This window comes from Hyperolius riggenbachi, chromosome 4 (assembly GCF_040937935.1).
Source record: "Hyperolius riggenbachi isolate aHypRig1 chromosome 4, aHypRig1.pri, whole genome shotgun sequence".
Lineage (NCBI taxonomy): Eukaryota > Metazoa > Chordata > Amphibia > Anura > Hyperoliidae > Hyperolius > Hyperolius riggenbachi.
The window spans coordinates 129,601,918-129,619,463 of record NC_090649.1 but is presented as its reverse complement, the minus strand read 5'-3'; the positions used below and the strand labels follow the sequence as shown (position 1 = coordinate 129,619,463).

General features: G+C 42.7%; 1 protein-coding gene across 1 annotated transcript in view; it reads left to right on the top strand.

The window, feature by feature from the left end:
• CROCC2 (ciliary rootlet coiled-coil, rootletin family member 2) overlaps positions 1–17,546 on the top strand; it is a 190,958-nt gene that overhangs the window by 22,355 nt on the left and 151,057 nt on the right. Inside the window, exons 2-3 of the mRNA XM_068280645.1 lie at positions 10,371–10,524; positions 17,257–17,402. Coding sequence (XP_068136746.1) covers positions 10,371–10,524; positions 17,257–17,402 — 300 coding nt within the window. The remainder of the gene's footprint in view (positions 1–10,370; positions 10,525–17,256; positions 17,403–17,546) is intronic.

The window sequence follows — 17,546 nt, the reverse complement described above, 5'->3', positions numbered from 1 at the left end:
GTGTATAGAAAAATAGTGTTTCCCACAATTTCACCTCAGTTTAATTAAATTCAGCTTTGCTGGGTTGCTAAAACTCACATATTTCCCATAACTGTTATGAAAAATGGCTTTACAAACTCCAACATTCCTAGTTTGCAAACGTGTCCCACTGTGGAAGCCTGAAGGTGACTTCACTGAGCAATGAACAGGCTGAGCCTCTTAGTAATGTCAACGGTTTTATGATAAGAAACTTGACTTTCACGAAGATGAGTCTGTATAGCTACAGTGAATTCCTATGTAGCTGCAGTGTATCTCTGTGTAGCTGTTTTCCTGTATCTTTGCTGGTAGCTGTAGCATATCCCTGGGTAGCTGCAGTGTAATCCTTGGTAGCTGCAGTGTATCCATGGGTAGCTGCAATGTATCCCTGGGTAGCTGCAATGTATCCCTGGGTAGCTGCAATGTATCCCTGGGTAGCTGCAGTGTATCCATGGGTAGCTGCAGTGTATCCATGGGTAGCTGCAGTGTATCCCTGGGTAGCTGCAGTGTATCCCTGTGTAGCTGCAGTGTATACCTGTGTAGCAGCAATGTATCCCTGGGTAGCTGCAGTGTATACCTGTGTAGCTGCAGTGTATCCCTGGGTAGCTGCAGTGTATCCCTGGGTAGCTGCAATGTATCCCTATGTAGCAGCAATGTATCCCTGGGTAGCTGCAGTGTAATCCTTGGTAGCTGCAATGTATCCCTGGGTAGCTGCAGTGTATCCCTGGGTAGCTGCAGTGTATACCTGTGTAGCAGCAATGTATCCCTGGGTAGCTGCAGTATATCCCTGTGTAGCAGCAGTGTATCTCTGGGTAGCTGCAGTGTATCCATGGGTAGCCGCACCATATGCCACAGCATATGCCTGGGTAGCTTTAGTGTATCCCTCTAGAGCTGCAGTGTTTACCTGGGTAGCTGCAGTGTATACCTGGGTAGCTGCAATGTATCCCTTGGTAGCTGCAGTGTATACCTGGGTAGCTGCAGTATATGCCTGGGTACTGTGATATATCCCTCTATAGCTGCAGTGTTTACCTGGGTAGCTGCAGTGTATGCCTGGGTACTGTTATATATCCCTCTATAGCTGCAGTGTTTACCTGGGTAGCTGCAGTGTATGCCTGAGTAGCTGCAGTGTATCCCTAGGTAAGTGCAGTATACCCCTGTGTAGCCGCAGTATATCCTTGCCTAGCTTCAGTGTATCCCTGTGTAGATGCAATATATCTCTGTGTAGTAGTGATACATCTGTGTGAGTTACCAATTTTTGCGTGCTCCCCTGCCCGGGGGGCACATCTGGATATCTAATACTATTTGCATGGCACATCTGGACACCTAATACTTACTGGGGGCTCATGGAACTAGTTGATAAGTGTGGGACTCATCTGGCTGCATTCTGGGGGAAAGGGGGGGGGGGCATACCTGGCTTCCTTTTACTGCTATATGGGGGCTTTCAGGGCTACCTAATACTGCTAACTGGAAGGTTGCGGGCACATCTGACGACCTAATGCTGATATCTGGAACATGGTTGATTACTTAAGTCTTGTATCTAGGGAAACATGATTACTTACGTCTTGTATCTGGGGGCATATGTCTACTTAATTCCTTTATATGGAAGCAAGTGAGTACTTAATTTTTGTATCTAGCCAGGCTGCCTCTGCAGCGGTATAGTGAATTGTGGTCTCCCATAGCCTGTTGGACTGAGACCTTACAACCGAGCAGGTAGGCTGGGTGTGGCATATTCATTGTTCTGCCTGGGCCCTGTATGGACGTAATCCAGCTTTGGTGTAGCTACAATATATTTCTGTGCAATAATTATACAGTACTAGTCAATTAGGCCAGTTTTTAAAAAAACAGACACTATAATGACCACCAGCTCATGTGTGCCCAGGACTGTGCATATGGAAGTGGTTGCTGTTCCACACCTGTGCACTTGGCAGCTGACACAGGTGCAGATCCCAGGGGTTTTATTAGGTAGAATACCCTTGTGTGGCCTGCAATGTATCCTTGTGTAGTAATGAGGTATTCCTGCATTGCAATAAAGTATCCATGTGTAGCTGCCCTGTATCCATAGGTAGCAATGATGTACCCCTGTATTATAATAATGTATAGCAGTGTACAATAGTTGCAAATAACTTTGTGTATCTGCAGTGTATCCTGTGTAGCTGCAGTGCATCCCTGTGTAGCTACAGTGTATCCCTTTGTAGCTGGAATATATCTGTGTGTGCAGTGGCAGTGTATCCCTGTGTAGCTGCAGTGTATCCCTGTGTAGCTGGGCTGTATCTGTTTGTAGTGGCAATGTATCCCTGTGTAGCTGGGCTGTATCTGTATGTAGTGGTGTATCCCTGTGTAGCTGCAGTGTATCCCTTTGTAGCTGGAATATATCTGTGTGTGCAGTGGCAGTGTATCCCTGTGTAGCTGCAGTGTATCCCTGTGTAGCTGGGCTGTATCCGTTTGTAGTGGCAGTGTATCCCTGTGTAGCTGGGCTGTATCTGTTTGTAGTGGCAGTGTATCCCTGTGTAGCTGGGCTGTATCTATATGTAGTGGTGTATCCCTGTGTAGCTGCAGTGTTTCCCTGTGTAGCTGGAATATATCTTTGTATAGTGGCAGTGTTTCCCTGTGTAGCTGCAGTGTATCCCTGTGTAGCTGGGCTGTATCTGTATGTAGTGGTGTATCCCTGTGTAGCTGCAGTGTTTCCCTGTGTAGCTGGAATATATCTTTGTATAGTGGCAGTGTTTCCCTGTGTAGCTGCAGTGTATCCCTGTGTAGCTGCACTGTATCACTGTGTAGCTGGGCTGTATCTGTATGTAGTGGTAGTGTATCCCTGTGTAGCTGCAGTGTATCCCCCTGTAGCTGGGCTGTATCTGTATGTAGTGGCAGTGTATCCCTGTGTAGCTGCAGTGATTCCCTTTGTAGCTGCAGTGTATCCTTGTGTAGCTGGGCTGTTTCTGTATAGTGGCAGTGTTTCCCTGTGTAGCTGCAGTGTAATTATGTGTAGCTGCAGTGTATCCCTGTGTAGCTGCAGTGTATCACTGTATAGCTGGGCTGTATCTGTATGTAGTGGTAGTGTATGCATGTGTAGCTGCAGTGTATCCCCCTGTAGCTGGGCTGTATCTGTATGTAGTGGCAGTGTATCCCTGTGTAGCTGCAGTGATTCCCTTTGTAGCTGCAGTGTATCCCTGTGTAGCTGGGCTGTTTCTGTATGTAGTGGCAGACAGTGTATTCCTGTGTAGCTGCAGTGTATCCCCGTGTAGCTGGGCTGTATTTGTATGTAGTGGCAGTGTATCCCTGTGTAGCTGTAATATATCTTTGTATGGTGGCAGTGTATCCCTGTGTAGCTGCAGTGTTTCCCTGTGTAGCTGTAATATATCTTTGTATAGTGACAGTGTATCCCTGTGTAGCTGCAGTGTATTCCTGTGTAGCTGTAATATATCTTTGTAGAGTGACAGTGTATCCCTGTGTAGCTGCAGTGTATCCCTGTGTAGCTGCAGTGTATCCCTGTGTAGCTGCAGTGTTTCCCTGTGTAGCTGTAATATATCTTTGTATAGTGACAGTGTATCCCTGTGTAGATGCAGTGTATTCCTGTGTAGCTGTAATATATATTTGTATAGTGACAGTGTATCCCTGTGTAGCTGCAGTGTATCCCTGTGTAGCTGCAGTGTTTCCCTGTGTAGCTGTAATATATCTTTGTATAGTGACAGTGTATCCCTGTGTAGCTGCAGTGTATCCCTGTGTAGCTGCAGTGTTTCCCTGTGTAGCTGTAATATATCTTTGTATAGTGACAGTGTATCCCTGTGTAGCTGCAGTGTATTCCTGTGTAGCTGTAATATATCTTTGTATAGTGACAGTGTATCCCTGTGTAGCTGCAGTGTATTCCTGTGTAGCTGTAATATATCTTTGTATAGTGACAGTGTATGCCTGTGTAGCTGCAGTGTATTCCTGTGTAGCTGTAATATATCTTTGTATAGTGACAGTGTATGCCTGTGTAGCTGCAGTGTATTCCTGTGTAGCTGTAATATATCTTTGTATAGTGACAGTGTATCCCTGTGTAGCTGCAGTGTATTCCTGTGTAGCTGTAATATATCTTTGTATAGTGACAGTGTATGCCTGTGTAGCTGCAGTGTATTTCTGTGCAGCTGGTCTGTAGATGTATGTAGTGGCAGTGTATCCCAATGATGCTTCAATATATCTACAGTAATAGCAACTAGAAGAAGACTCAGGGTAGTTATAGTCACTGGTGCTGTACACAATCATCATATTATGTCATTCACTTCTTTTAGAGTTTTCATGTAAATATATACAGTAGATTAGAATTCAGTTATGTGTTCTATTGCATCTCAGTTTCTGGCTGAACTTCTCCCATACTTATTTGCAGTTTTGACTTTGTCCATTTCCTCTCTTCACACTTTCACCCCCTCTGCTCTCCCACTCACCGTCTCCTTCCTCTCCCTCCTCCCAGCTCTCTCACTCTGCCTCCATATACTGCCTCCCTTGTTCCTAGGCTGGCACCTGCCCAGACTGTTAAGGGAAAGAAAACAGCCCAAGAACCTGCCAAATCTTTGAGCTGGGCTCCAGAGCCTGCCTGGAAGGGGTGGGGCAGCCTCCTGAGTCAACAACAGCCACCGACAGGTGTGGAAGCGATTCCGGCTAAGGTGGGGGAGGCAGAACCCCAAGACTGGGCTGAATGGAAGGAGCAGTGCTAGTTCTCCATCATGTAGCCACTGCCTGCTCCCTAGGGATGCAGGAAATCAGTGATTTCTACAACATTGTGTACACACAGCACAGGATAAATACACAGTAACACCTGCAGGCCGGGTCATACAGGAATGTAACCTCTCTGTGTCCTGGCTACAGATGTGTAACATCACCACAGCAGCGTGTTCTGTATGTGGGCTCTGAGCACAAAACATAAGCAGTGACAGAAAACTACATAGGTATATTCCCTGTGTTTTCTCCTAGCTTTGGATACTGTATACACAGATACACGCTTCTGGTACAGTAAGCACTCCCCTATGACTCCTACTGAAATAGGCACTTCTATGACCCTGGCAAAAATAGCATATTGAACTCATTCATAGAATACCCTTACAGACATACAATAAAACCTACATTATCCAGAACTTCTTCAACCAGAGTTCTCAAGTAACCAGCCTGCCAAACATTCGTCCTGCTACACAGGAGCCTACAATCTAACCACTAGCTTATTAGATTGTCTGTACTACACAGTTTTATACAGCAACGCACCCAGTCCCCAGAAAAACTGAAGCTGAAAAAAAAAAAACTGAAGCCCAGCTCCAGGCAAAATGTTTATTTTAGGCTTGGTTAGTGTAGATAGTGGGTGTGGTAAGGTGTCAGAATCTGGAATTTTATTGCTGTCATGTGTCCAAATCCACCAAAGAGAAATCTTTCCAATAAAGACAGTGACAGCAATGAATAAAACATTCTATTTACTTTTCAGGAAACGGGCTGAATTTAACAAGCTGTTCAACAAGTTAATTTGCATAGATAACTCTAGGTTTTTTTTAACACTTGCTGTACTGGAAAACAGAAAATGGCTTCAGACTATTTCTTAGCAGGGCTAGTACTATATGTACCTCTGTTTATCTTCTCATCTCAAATGTCACTTCAGGTGTGCTTTAAGCAGTAGTTAATGTAAGACCTTAGCTTAAAAAAATAAACTATTGGTACAAGTGATAAGGTAACGTAAAGAGATGTAATTTTGAATTTGTTTTCATGAGTTGATAGTATCATGTGTAAATATGATACTGGACACATCAATTTATACCACATAATCATTGTAAAGAAGAAATGTCTATCAGATGGTTGCCCAAGCGTTTATGTGGGCTTAGGGCTAATGTACACAGACCTTAGAATCTACATTACTTTCTGACATCAACTTGAACTAAAATAAAAATAAATCAATCTGTAAAATGGAACAAACGTCTTATTTTATACCGGACTTGCACTGAAACTAATGTTAAAATGACAGCTGACCAGAAGACAAAGGTCTGTGTACACTGGCGCCTTATGGTCCCATCAATACAGAGCTTCAATATAAAGGTGTCACTTCCATTTTGTCACACAAGCAGAGGGGGGATATTATGTGATGATGCACATTAGTGATACACATCTGGTGCTCTGGAAGCATGAAGTGACTTTTGCTCCAAGGACCATAAGGACATCTGTCCAGTCACAAAGCTACTGACACATCTGCTGGGTCTTGCTAGACTTACTCAGCCATTACACTGGAGGAGTCTCAACTACCGCTGCCATTGCTAGCAAGCAGTACAGATCCAAACTGCATCTGCTTAAACTTCTTAAAGGAGAAATCCATGAAGCATTACTGGGATGGGCAGTCCCCTGGAATAACATTTGTATTTTATATCTTTTATATTTTTGTCATTTGAATGAGTCAGGCAGGAAATAACAGGAACAACAGATTATTTAGCACATTCTGCAGTTCTCCTTTAAAGAACAAGTGACACCCATGCTAACCTAGAAATAAAAAACACACATATAAGTAGATAAATACTAGTTCTACTTACATAACAGATGTATTGCACTGTCCACATTATCCTGTTAATTTTTATAAAGGAAAAGCAGAGAATCCTATTCTAGGCAGTTTCCATCTTTGTTACCTTTGACCTCCAGACATAATTTCCTCCCTCACTTTTTTTCTCCTCTTGCTAATTGTGTATTCATTACCTGCCCTCCTCCCAGAGACTTCAGACACTCCCACTGAGGTATATACTAGGAAGTGCACTGTCTTATGTCATTAGAAGGAGGAGGAACTAAAGGGAAGAGGAGGAATATATTATAGATAAAAAAGACCCCCAGCATGCAACTGTTTGGCAATGGCACTTAAAGGGCCAGTGCTCCTAAGGTATGTGTACCTCCAAATCATATCAGCAGAAAACATTTTGAATGCAGGATTAGCATCTTTATCACTTAATACACTCAGACCACTTGCTGTTGAAATTTTGATTTTTTTTTATGGTGGCAATCTCGCTTGAGGACCGCAGTGTTAAACCCCCTAGTGACAAGGCCATTTTCTCCTAATTGGGCCACTGCAGCTTTAAAGGAGTGGACGTGGACCGGATGTTACTGTGCAGGCGCAGAAGTACTGCACATGCGCAGTAAGCTCTGGTCCACGCATGGCCGGCCTTAGGTTTCACAGCGCCCTGAGCGAAAACTGATTTTTGTGCCCCCCTTCATCCTCTTCCTGCGTGCGCGCACACACACGCACACACACACACAGGCCCATATGCAATTCACCTTTTCTCCTGAGATATCTCCTAGGACAGTGGTTACCAACCTTTTTGACGCCTTGACACATCATGCCAAATGCTCAGATCTCCGTGACACATCACATTTATATAATAGAAAAAATACTATTACTATACACGAAAGGATGGAAAGAGTACATTATCCTGAATATACTTAAACATGAAGGCTAGAACCTTTCAGGACAATTAATAAAAACAATCAGTGGGACAGTTAGCGGACCCTCCCTCCCCCCCCCCCCATGATAGCACAAACTATTTGCACCACGCGTTATAGCCGCAGTGCGCCACCCCAAAAAAATGCCCTCAGATTCACTATAGGTAGGTAGCCAAGTATAGGTGCCCCCAGTATAGGATCTCATGTGTAAGTGCCCTCAATATAGGTTGCCAAGCATAGGTGCCCCAGGTATAGGAAGTCAGGTGTAGGTGCCCTCAGTATAGGTAACCAGCTATAGACGCCCCCTTGGAAGCCGGCTATGGGTCCACGTGGCAGTGATTGACAGCACTGCTCGCGCAGGTGCAGTGACGTCATCGCCGGGCACCGGGAAGCAGCGTCGGCGAACGGCTCACCACAGAGTTGCGGCGAGGGACCTGCTGGGAGCTTGGGGCTGGAGGAAGCCCCGGGTAAGTAGCACTTACTTTCATGAAACATCCCTGATAACTCCTTTAAGGCCTTGCTGCAGGGCCGTCCAACTCAGCACACAAGTGATTCCCCCCCTTTTCTCCCCACCAACAGAGCTTTCTGTTGGTGGGGTCAGATCGCCCCCAGGATTGTTTATTTATTTATTATAAATATTTATTTTATTTTAATTAAATGTATCTATTTTTTTTTATTTATTTTATAAAACGCCCTCCGTCAGCCTATCACAGCGTTTGGCTGTGATAGCTTCAGCCTATCACAGCAGATTTCTCCTGTGTCCCCCAGGGGGACAGCCATGTCACACAGCTGTCCCCAGTACAGCGCTGCTGCAAATCGCAGAGCTGTACAATGTTAATAGACAGCGTTTTTGCCGTCTAACAGTCTCCGAGCGGCGATCCCCGCTGGGAGACTGAAGGCAGAGCTCTGCTCCGTCATTCATGCGACAATCCTCGCCCGCAGCCATTCCCGTCAATCAGTGTGGAGTGGTCCTGGGACTGCCGCCGCGTTCACGTTAATCGGCATGGAGCAGTCGGCTAGGGGTTAAAGGATACATGTGTAGACTAGAATATAACATGATAAACTGATGTATCTTCCTTTGTATAATGACTCTGCTGAGAACGCACATGCTTGGTTGTTTCTTGCTTTAAACTGAGTCAGTGACCTGGAAGAAGCAAACAGCCAGGGAAGCCGCAGCACCTGATCTGCATGCTTCTTCTGGGTCAGCGACTTGAGAGCATGGAGTCAGGAGAGGTCAGCAACCCTGTGAGTGTCTCTCAGTACAGGATTCCTTTACACGCCGTCCAGGGAATTCACAGCCTACTGAAAATGGCAGCAACGATTGAAAGTTTTGACCTGCTGATTTAAAGCTGGACGATACCTTGAGCTTGGCAAATCTGGGTAATATTAACTGAATATGTGGTGACATAATCATCAGTTACCTTCACATTGCTTGTCAGAATGAGACCTTCTCCAGAGACCTGGGAAGCTGAAATCAATGTGGAAGCAAAATAAGTTGGGCTTCTGGCCTCTATCAGACAGATGGCAAATGGCGTATTGCTGATAGTGAGCGTTGACCATTTGTAACTACACAACTGTCAGCAGTTGACCCACTGTGTGGCTACCGTCCATTAGAAAATTGCCACTTGTCACATATAGCGGGCTGCTACAGCCCACTCAGGTGTACATGAATGAGACGACCACCAGTGCTGGATGCTTGCAGCTGGATTTCCTGTCTGGCCCATCAGATCACTTAACCACCCTGGGACCCTCTTTCATAATGTCTTTTGTATTGTGAGTCAAGAAAATCTGAAGAAATAACAACAAAAGTTGTTCTGGTGATACCTTTAATGACTAACTGATTTCTTTGCAAGCTTTCGAAATAGCTTTCTTCTTCAGGCATGATACAGAACTGGATCAGAAATGAATGTTCTTCAGGCATGATACAGAACTGGATCAGAAATGAATGTTCTTCAGGCATGATACAGAACTGGATCAGAAATGAATGTTCTTCAGGCATGATACAGAACTGGATCAGAAATGAATGTTCTTCAGGCATGATACAGAACTGGATCAGAAATGAATGTTCTTCAGGCATGATACAGAACTGGATCAGAAATGAATGTTCTTCAGGCATGATACAGAACTGGATCAGAAATGAATGTTCTTCAGGCATGATACAGAACTGGATCAGAAATGAATGTTCTTCAGGCATGATACAGAACTGGATCAGAAATGAATGTTCTTCAGGCATGATACAGAACTGGATCAGAAATGAATGTTCTTCAGGCATGATACAGAACTGGATCAGAAATGAATGTTCTTCAGGCATGATACAGAACTGGATCAGAAATGAATGTTCTTCAGGCATGATACAGAACTGGATCAGAAATGAATGTTCTTCAGGCATGATACAGAACTGGATCAGAAATGAATGTTCTTCAGGCATGATACAGAACTGGATCAGAAATGAATGTTCTTCAGGCATGATACAGAACTGGATCAGAAATGAATGTTCTTCAGGCATGATACAGAACTGGATCAGAAATGAATGTTCTTCAGGCATGATACAGAACTGGATCAGAAATTAATGTTCTTCAGGCATGATACAGAACTGGATCAGGACCATGGTACTGTTTGTATCATGCATGAAGAAGAAACTTACATTTTTGAAAGCTTGCAAATAAATCTTGTACAGTTAGTCAATAAAGGAATTACTTAAACAACTTTTGTTATGACTTCAGATTCTATCCATGACTAACACTGCTCCACACACAACTGAGTCAAGAAAAATAAGATTAACTTTGTAAGATTAATGGAGTATACTCTTAACTTCTCATTCTCAACTGTGCGTTTCTTCTTGTGAAAACCATAATTGCACCAAACATTTTGACTGTAAAATGCCTTTTGCCTCGTATATATAACCCCCTATAAACATTTCATTGCAGCGCCTGGAGCGTACAGTCCTCAATCCAGACAGTGCAGCAGAAGACCGCACCCTGACTGTTCGCAGTGGAGAGGGCGAGAGGGACACACTAACTCCTGTCCCCGCCCGCATTAGAGAGATTATCACCCATAATCTGAGTGAGGACTCCACGCAACGTAAGTGGCTGAATCACTTCCTTGCCATGTGCCCATAAGAGAATGCCACACTTCCAGCAGCGTATTGATCTGGCTCTGGTGGTCTTGGTGTGGGGGCTGGATTTCAGCAATGCACCGTGTTTGCATTTTGAGTATCAGTGATGTGATGCTTTATGTTGGCAGTTTCAGTGGTTTTCCCATCACCTTACCCTGATCACTTCACTTCCTGATCGCTAAGGGCTGGTTCACACTATACATCAAAACGGTCCATTTCCCAGAACGGACCAATGAGCATATCAACAGATCTTATGTTACACATAGGATCAGTTCAGACATGTGCCAACATGTGCAGTATGTCCAGTGTTTGTTCTGCCTGTTGCAGTGACAGAATGCAAAATCACTGTACATATGATTTTTTTATGGACCCGAGACTGAAGTCGGTCACCATCCACAGCACTACCGTAATCACTGTAGTGTGAACCCAGTCCTATCCCTAAATTTCCTATTTAAACAATCTGTAAATTTAAGTGATCCCCTTCTTCAATGCCTAACCTTCCCCCTGCAAATGACTCCTAACTCTAGCCAGTTCCTCTTTAACAGTGCCTAGCCCTAACTGCTAAAATTGTTTTCCTCTAATCCATGCATGTCAAACTCCGGCCCGCGGGCCAAATCTGGCCCTCTGAGCCCTCAAATTTGGCCCTCAAGGGGTTTCTCCACTTTGCATTATGTTTGGCCCACTGTAGACCACCAGTGAAGCTATATTGGAGGTGAAGCCCTAGAACACCAGGGAAGCCGTATGGGGGAGATGGGCAAAATCACAACACTATGGAACAGTATAGTATAGGGTAGGGGCCTCTAGACACCAGGGAACTGTATAGGGGAGGGAGGACCACTAGACACCAGGGACACCAGGGAACTGTATAGGGGAGGGGACCACTAAACACCAGAGAACTGTATAGGAGCTGAAGGGGGCCATTAGACCCCTGGGAACTTTATAAGTGAGGAAGGTGGCCACTGGCCAGTAGACATTGAGGTTGGCCCGCGACTAGGTCCCAGTGTACAATTTTCGGCCCATGTTGTATTTCAGTTTGACACCCCTGCTCTAATCTTATATCTGCCTTAAACCATTTGTATCCCCTTCTAACCCTAAATGCTGAAATGTACTTACATTTCAGCTTCATTTTAGGTTTAGCTTTTGCACCCAATGCATCAACTCTCCACTATTGACTTTTTTAGCGCCAGTCCTGGGCCCAACCTACTGCTCTGCCACCACAAATCACCATATTGCTGAATACTGGCACCCAGGCCATGCAAATCAACCTGCTTCATTCTAGTCTGCATTGTTATGTCTTGTATGCTTGGCCAAAGTATTTGCTTTTCTAAAACAACATTTTTGTCTTGCCGTTGCTGTTCATGGATGCAGTTTTCCAATATATTCATCAAATGTAAGTAACAAATGTCAGTTCCTTTATGTAGTTTTATCTGTTAGAAATATGTCATTCTCCTTGACCTTCCTGGGATGAGTAAAAGGCTGAAAAGTCTTTAGATTTATTCAGTACTCTTCTAGAAACCCAGAACCACCCAGGGATTTCATCTTAAATTTGACGGTATTCTTGAACTTTGAATCACATGCTGGCTTCTCTTACCGTTTCAGGACACTAGTGGCATGATGTCCCCAGCAGAATCCCTGGCTTTTTGATCAGCATCTCTTCCTTTGTTTAAATATGGTTAGCACACCTGTACAGGTGCAGCGTACAGCCTGTTTCTTGATTAACTGGCGATTTTCCTTGACTGGCATCAGCCTGGGATTTGAATGCCCCTCAAGTGCCAGTATCCTTTCCTCTTTGAATCTACATATAAATCCCTGGCTTTGCCTACCTGAAAATCTGCTTAATTTTGTCTTATTTCGCTGATGTATTCTTGACAATGTAGAAAAACATAGATATCCAGTTCCTGCAGAACTATAAAGTTGGTTTGGCCTAGGCCATTCAGCAACCCATCTGCTCTGCTCCAGCTATGCAGCAGTAGTTTGGATGACTGATGCTAAAAAAAAAAACTACTTTGGTTTTAAGATAGATAAAAGATCTTGTGTAAATATTCATAAGTACTTCTTCTTTGTCCATCTATCATTCTTCTTGTCATGTTCTTTAATCTGACTAGAAGACTTCTGCAATCCATGCATCCTCACTGCATCCCTCCAACAATACTAATCTGCAGCTCATTTGGAATGTTCACTTCCTAAAGATATATATGTATATCTATATAAATGTTCATGAAGAATAAGAAAAAGGATGCAGATCAAAAGACCTTGTTTATATGTTAGCTTTAATACAATTTTTGTTGAATTATTTGAGCTGTGTCCTTACATTTGGAGAAATAATTTTTTGAAAGATGGAATGTTTGCTTTGACCCCCTTTTCAGCACCCCCCCCCCCCCTCCCTCTCACCCCTCTGGCATGTTACTATATAGGCTAGTATTGTTCAGGGAGGAAAATAAATAAATAATAACTAGGCCTGTGAAGCTGGCACATATATTCTTTAACGTCTCAGTTTGATTAACTACCCACTGTAACTCCACCTCTAAATGTACTAGTATATTTTCTATGTTGACTGAAATAACTCAGCATACACAGCATTCATCACTGCCAAAGCTCAGCAATTTTAAATCTGTATGAAGATGGTTTCTGCATTTGGGGAAAAAACAAAGAACTCTTAAATGGTGAAGCGAGTTTAGGTGGGTCCATTAGGGCAAGATGGGAAAGAGACGTGTCCTGAACCTTTTTTTTCTTTTGTGAACAATGGATGAAGATCCTCCTGTTTGCTCATAAAGCCCCATCTACACAATACGATTCTTTGTGCGAATCGATTACGATTCTATTTACGATCCGATTAAATCTGACATGTCCGATCGGGATTCGATTCAAATCAATTCGATTTGCCATTGTTTTGCAATTGCAAATCGAATTGAATCGAATCGAATCAAGATCGGACATGTTGTATTTAATTGAATCGTAAATAGAATCGTAATCGAATCGTACAAAGAATCGTATCGTGTAGATTGGGCTTAAGATGTCTACTGCTTCAATTATCCAGGAATGTCATTCTGAATTCCTATAGCTAAGTGGAAGTCTACCCCCCAAGTCTCAATGGCTGGTATTTATATTCTCTGAGGAATATGTGCAGGCACTAGGATTAAATTCTCCCCCTCCCCCACTAGGCAGGTGGGACATGGACAGTGGAGAGTTAGGTTTGGTATGCTGGTTGCATGGCCCAACAGGAACTTAAGTATCTCTTACTTTTCTCATTCTTTTATGGGTTTTTTTTATTTCTTTTTCCTTTTCTTAATTTCTCCTAGGCTTCTTTTTCGCCTCCTTTATTCCCTCTATTTAGTGAAGGGGAAACAGAGGTGTGGTGATTCCGTAATAATAAGTATAGATGCAACTTATTATGACCAGTGTTTATAATTTTTATAATTTTGACCTGGATTGTATTTGAAGCCAGGGCCTTTTCTTATGACTGTTGTATTGGTCTTTTGCAATATTGTAAAATGTCCTTTACATCTTACAAAATAAAGATTGTAAAAAGCAAAACAAAGAACTACTGGCTAGGAAGGTGAAACACTATCTTGTTGGCCATCCAACTGTCACTGCCAATATGAATGAGGATCTATAACCTATAGCTAAGTCAATGGCATTATGGCTTTTTTTTTAACAAACTTGTTTTTCATTAACCCTGAAGCTTTCATAAGAAACAAAAAATAAAAAATAATATGGTTATACAGGTGAAGCATGAAAAAATAGAATATAGTGCAAAAGTTCATGTACTTCAGTAATTCAACTTAAAAGTTGAAACTAATATTGTATCTGAAATAGACTAATTACACCCAAAGCGAGATATTTCAAGCCTTTATTTGTTATCATTTTGCTGATTATGGATTACAGCTTATAAAGTAGAGTGGTTGTTTCAGTAAGCCAGCACCAATTCAGTAAGGAGTCCTTGGGCTAGATTCCCTAAAGCTGCTGAGCGCAACCTAGTGGCTGCAGCTCAAGCATTTTGAGTCCACCTGGAGAAAATCCAATATAAATGTTATTTGTCTTGTCATATGAAAACCCCAAAATCAAAATCCCAGACCATTAGAATATTAGGAAAATGTTCAATATACTAGCCTTAAAGTGTCAGACTCTAATCGGCTAATTAATCCAAAACACCTGCAAAAGGTTTCTATTTCATATATTAGTTTCACCTTTTAAGGACTCGTTTCCATTATGCAACGCAGGAGCTGTGCGTCAGCGCGGATCTGCGTTGCACATGATTCCCCCGGGGGCGGCACTTGTGATCCCATCATTATGGAATCACAGGCGCAATTGCCCGAAATCCATGCAACCATGTGCTGCGATTCATATCCCTGAAATCGCGTTTCCATAAGCTTGGCTAAGAGCGCGCATATAGAAACGAGCCCTAAGTTGAATTACTGAAATAAATGAACTTTTTCACGATATTTAAATTTTTTGAGCTTCACCTGTATTTATTATTTTTAGCAAGAGGTTATATAGTTAGTATAAAGTAATAACATTAGCATTTATATAAATCAGGAAACAAACTTACTAGTAATTGGGCCTCCACATTTGGAACAAGCAAAGGTAGCTATGCCAATCTTCACCCCAGCACATGCCATATGTGCACGCCACATGTGGAGGAGCGCCTTATCCCCGCTATAAACCCAGATTTGATATTCAATGCCATTTTGCGGCCAAAGAAAATCTTGGTTTATATTCAGTTATATTTGTCCAATGAAACATGTCAGAAAGGGAATTACTTATTAAAGGGAGTCTGCATAATATTTACATTGCCTATATAAACCCTCTGGCCTAGCTACATGACCAGTGTGGTACTCCACATATATGTAAAAAGCTTACTTTAGCTTATCAAACTCCCTTATGCCATTACTGGATATGTTCAATTGTTTTTATTACTTCGTTCATATATATTCAGATTTATGTTTTTTTTTATTTGTCTCCTATAAAGTCCAGTCCCTTGGAGACTTGCTGTTTCTTGACATACTCTGAATAGTCATATCATTATCTTTAATCCTACTATATTATACTTAGATGTAAGGCCCACTCCAAGCTTCCTTTGTCTGTGGTAGGCTGAATTAATCTTGTAAAAACAGTTTTACAAAAATTCTTTATATACAGTACGTCATTACTTCCCCATCTATGTCTCCCAATCTTTCTTCCATAAACTATGTTATGTTCTATTATGTTTTGGGTGGAACAAGTACAGAGATGTAAGTTACATTTGCACTGCTCCAAAATCCCAATGGTATGGGTGGCCTTGCCCCACCGTCTTTCCAAAGGAATTACATGGCAGCACAGACTCAACAGATTGCAATGTGGTTCTCGATGGCTGCAGACTATAATGCTGAATTGTTTGGCTATTATTGTGATATAGAGAGAAAATTTTATACTGGATGTTCTCAGGCTGTCTTTCCCTAAGGATAAACTCTCAATTACAGGCAAGACGGGTCTGGAAGTGGGTTTCCAATGCAATACATTCACAAGACATGGAATACCACATGCCCTTAGGGTAAAACCCCTAACCTGCCAGAGTTGGCTACTATCCCTGGCACTCTATTTTGGACACAAAAGGGGATGATGTTCCTAGATCAAATTGTTACCAATGTAAAACTAGCTGAACCCTCCTCTCTGTACCAACAGGTCATCTATTCCAGTACCACCAGCGTAAATGTCTTCCTTGCCCAATTTAAGCAAGTCCCTGTTACTATATATGCATCTCCAATCCTGGATCTTATTGAAAATGGTTGTATTAAATACCAGATTGGTTTAATCTACAAAACACTTATGGTACCCTTGCTAATTCAATACCGGATGCATTACCTCCTTCCTAACACATAACCCTATACACCTCGGTAATGTTATCTCCTTCCTGACACCTATTCCAACCTTCCCCAAAACATTACTTCTTCTTAACCTTAACTGTCCCTCCCAATGGCAACTCCTTCTTGATGCCTAATCCTTGTGTTGTTCCATCCCCCCACCATCCAATATTTTTAGCCTCTTTCTAACTCCATTCTTAAACCTAGCCTTAATTTTTCAACATTAAACACCAACGTTACCCTCCACCTATTACGTCCCTTAACTCTCCTAAGCTATAGCTAATCCTGACCATTCACTCTTACCAATACTTGGCTGTGTGCATCTTTGGCGATGGGCATTTCTGCTATATAACAGCTGGACACTGGATACAAATCATTCACCCCACACCTGATACAATGATAGAGAGTTTCATCTACTGAATAGCTGAATACTGATGCCACCATAATGCACCTCACAGCCAATACAGCACAGCTTCCTGCAGGTCTGTGGCAGGGATGATGATGTGACATCACCACACTGTACTGCACAGCACACACAAAGTCGTGGCAGGCAGAGAGCTGACCTAGCAATAAAGCAGCAGTTGGCAGACTGACCGAAAGAATGCTGACAAGAGCTCCAGTTTTACTTTCTGCACCTGGCTTTACAAACCCCCAGCAATCCTGGGGTATGATTATGTTTTTGTTATACAGATGACAACCACATGTGAAGGGTAAAATAATACTCTTGCCTGAAGATCTGCTTTAAATATGAATCCATGAGCAACACTTTTACTTGGTTTGCAGGTGTGAGTTTGTGTTCATTTGACTCATAGATTATCTCTGTCTTTTGCTTATTACATATGGTTTCTATTTGGTTAGGCTTCACAGACACATACTCTGACCTGAATCTGAAGGAAGAGAACAGATCTCTGCAGGATGAATTATTTCGTTTGAAAGACCTGCTGGCACAAACCCGTGCTGAGCGTGATGACCTTACCATCAAGAGCCATACACTGAGTGAAAAGGTAACGAAAAAGCCATAGGTATTTACAGATGATCATCATCACGTGCTATGACTTTACACAGGCCCGGATTTACTTCACAGGAGCCTATAGGCACAGATGTCCTGTTGGAGTGGCTAGCACTCTTGCGTTGAGACCAAGAGTCAC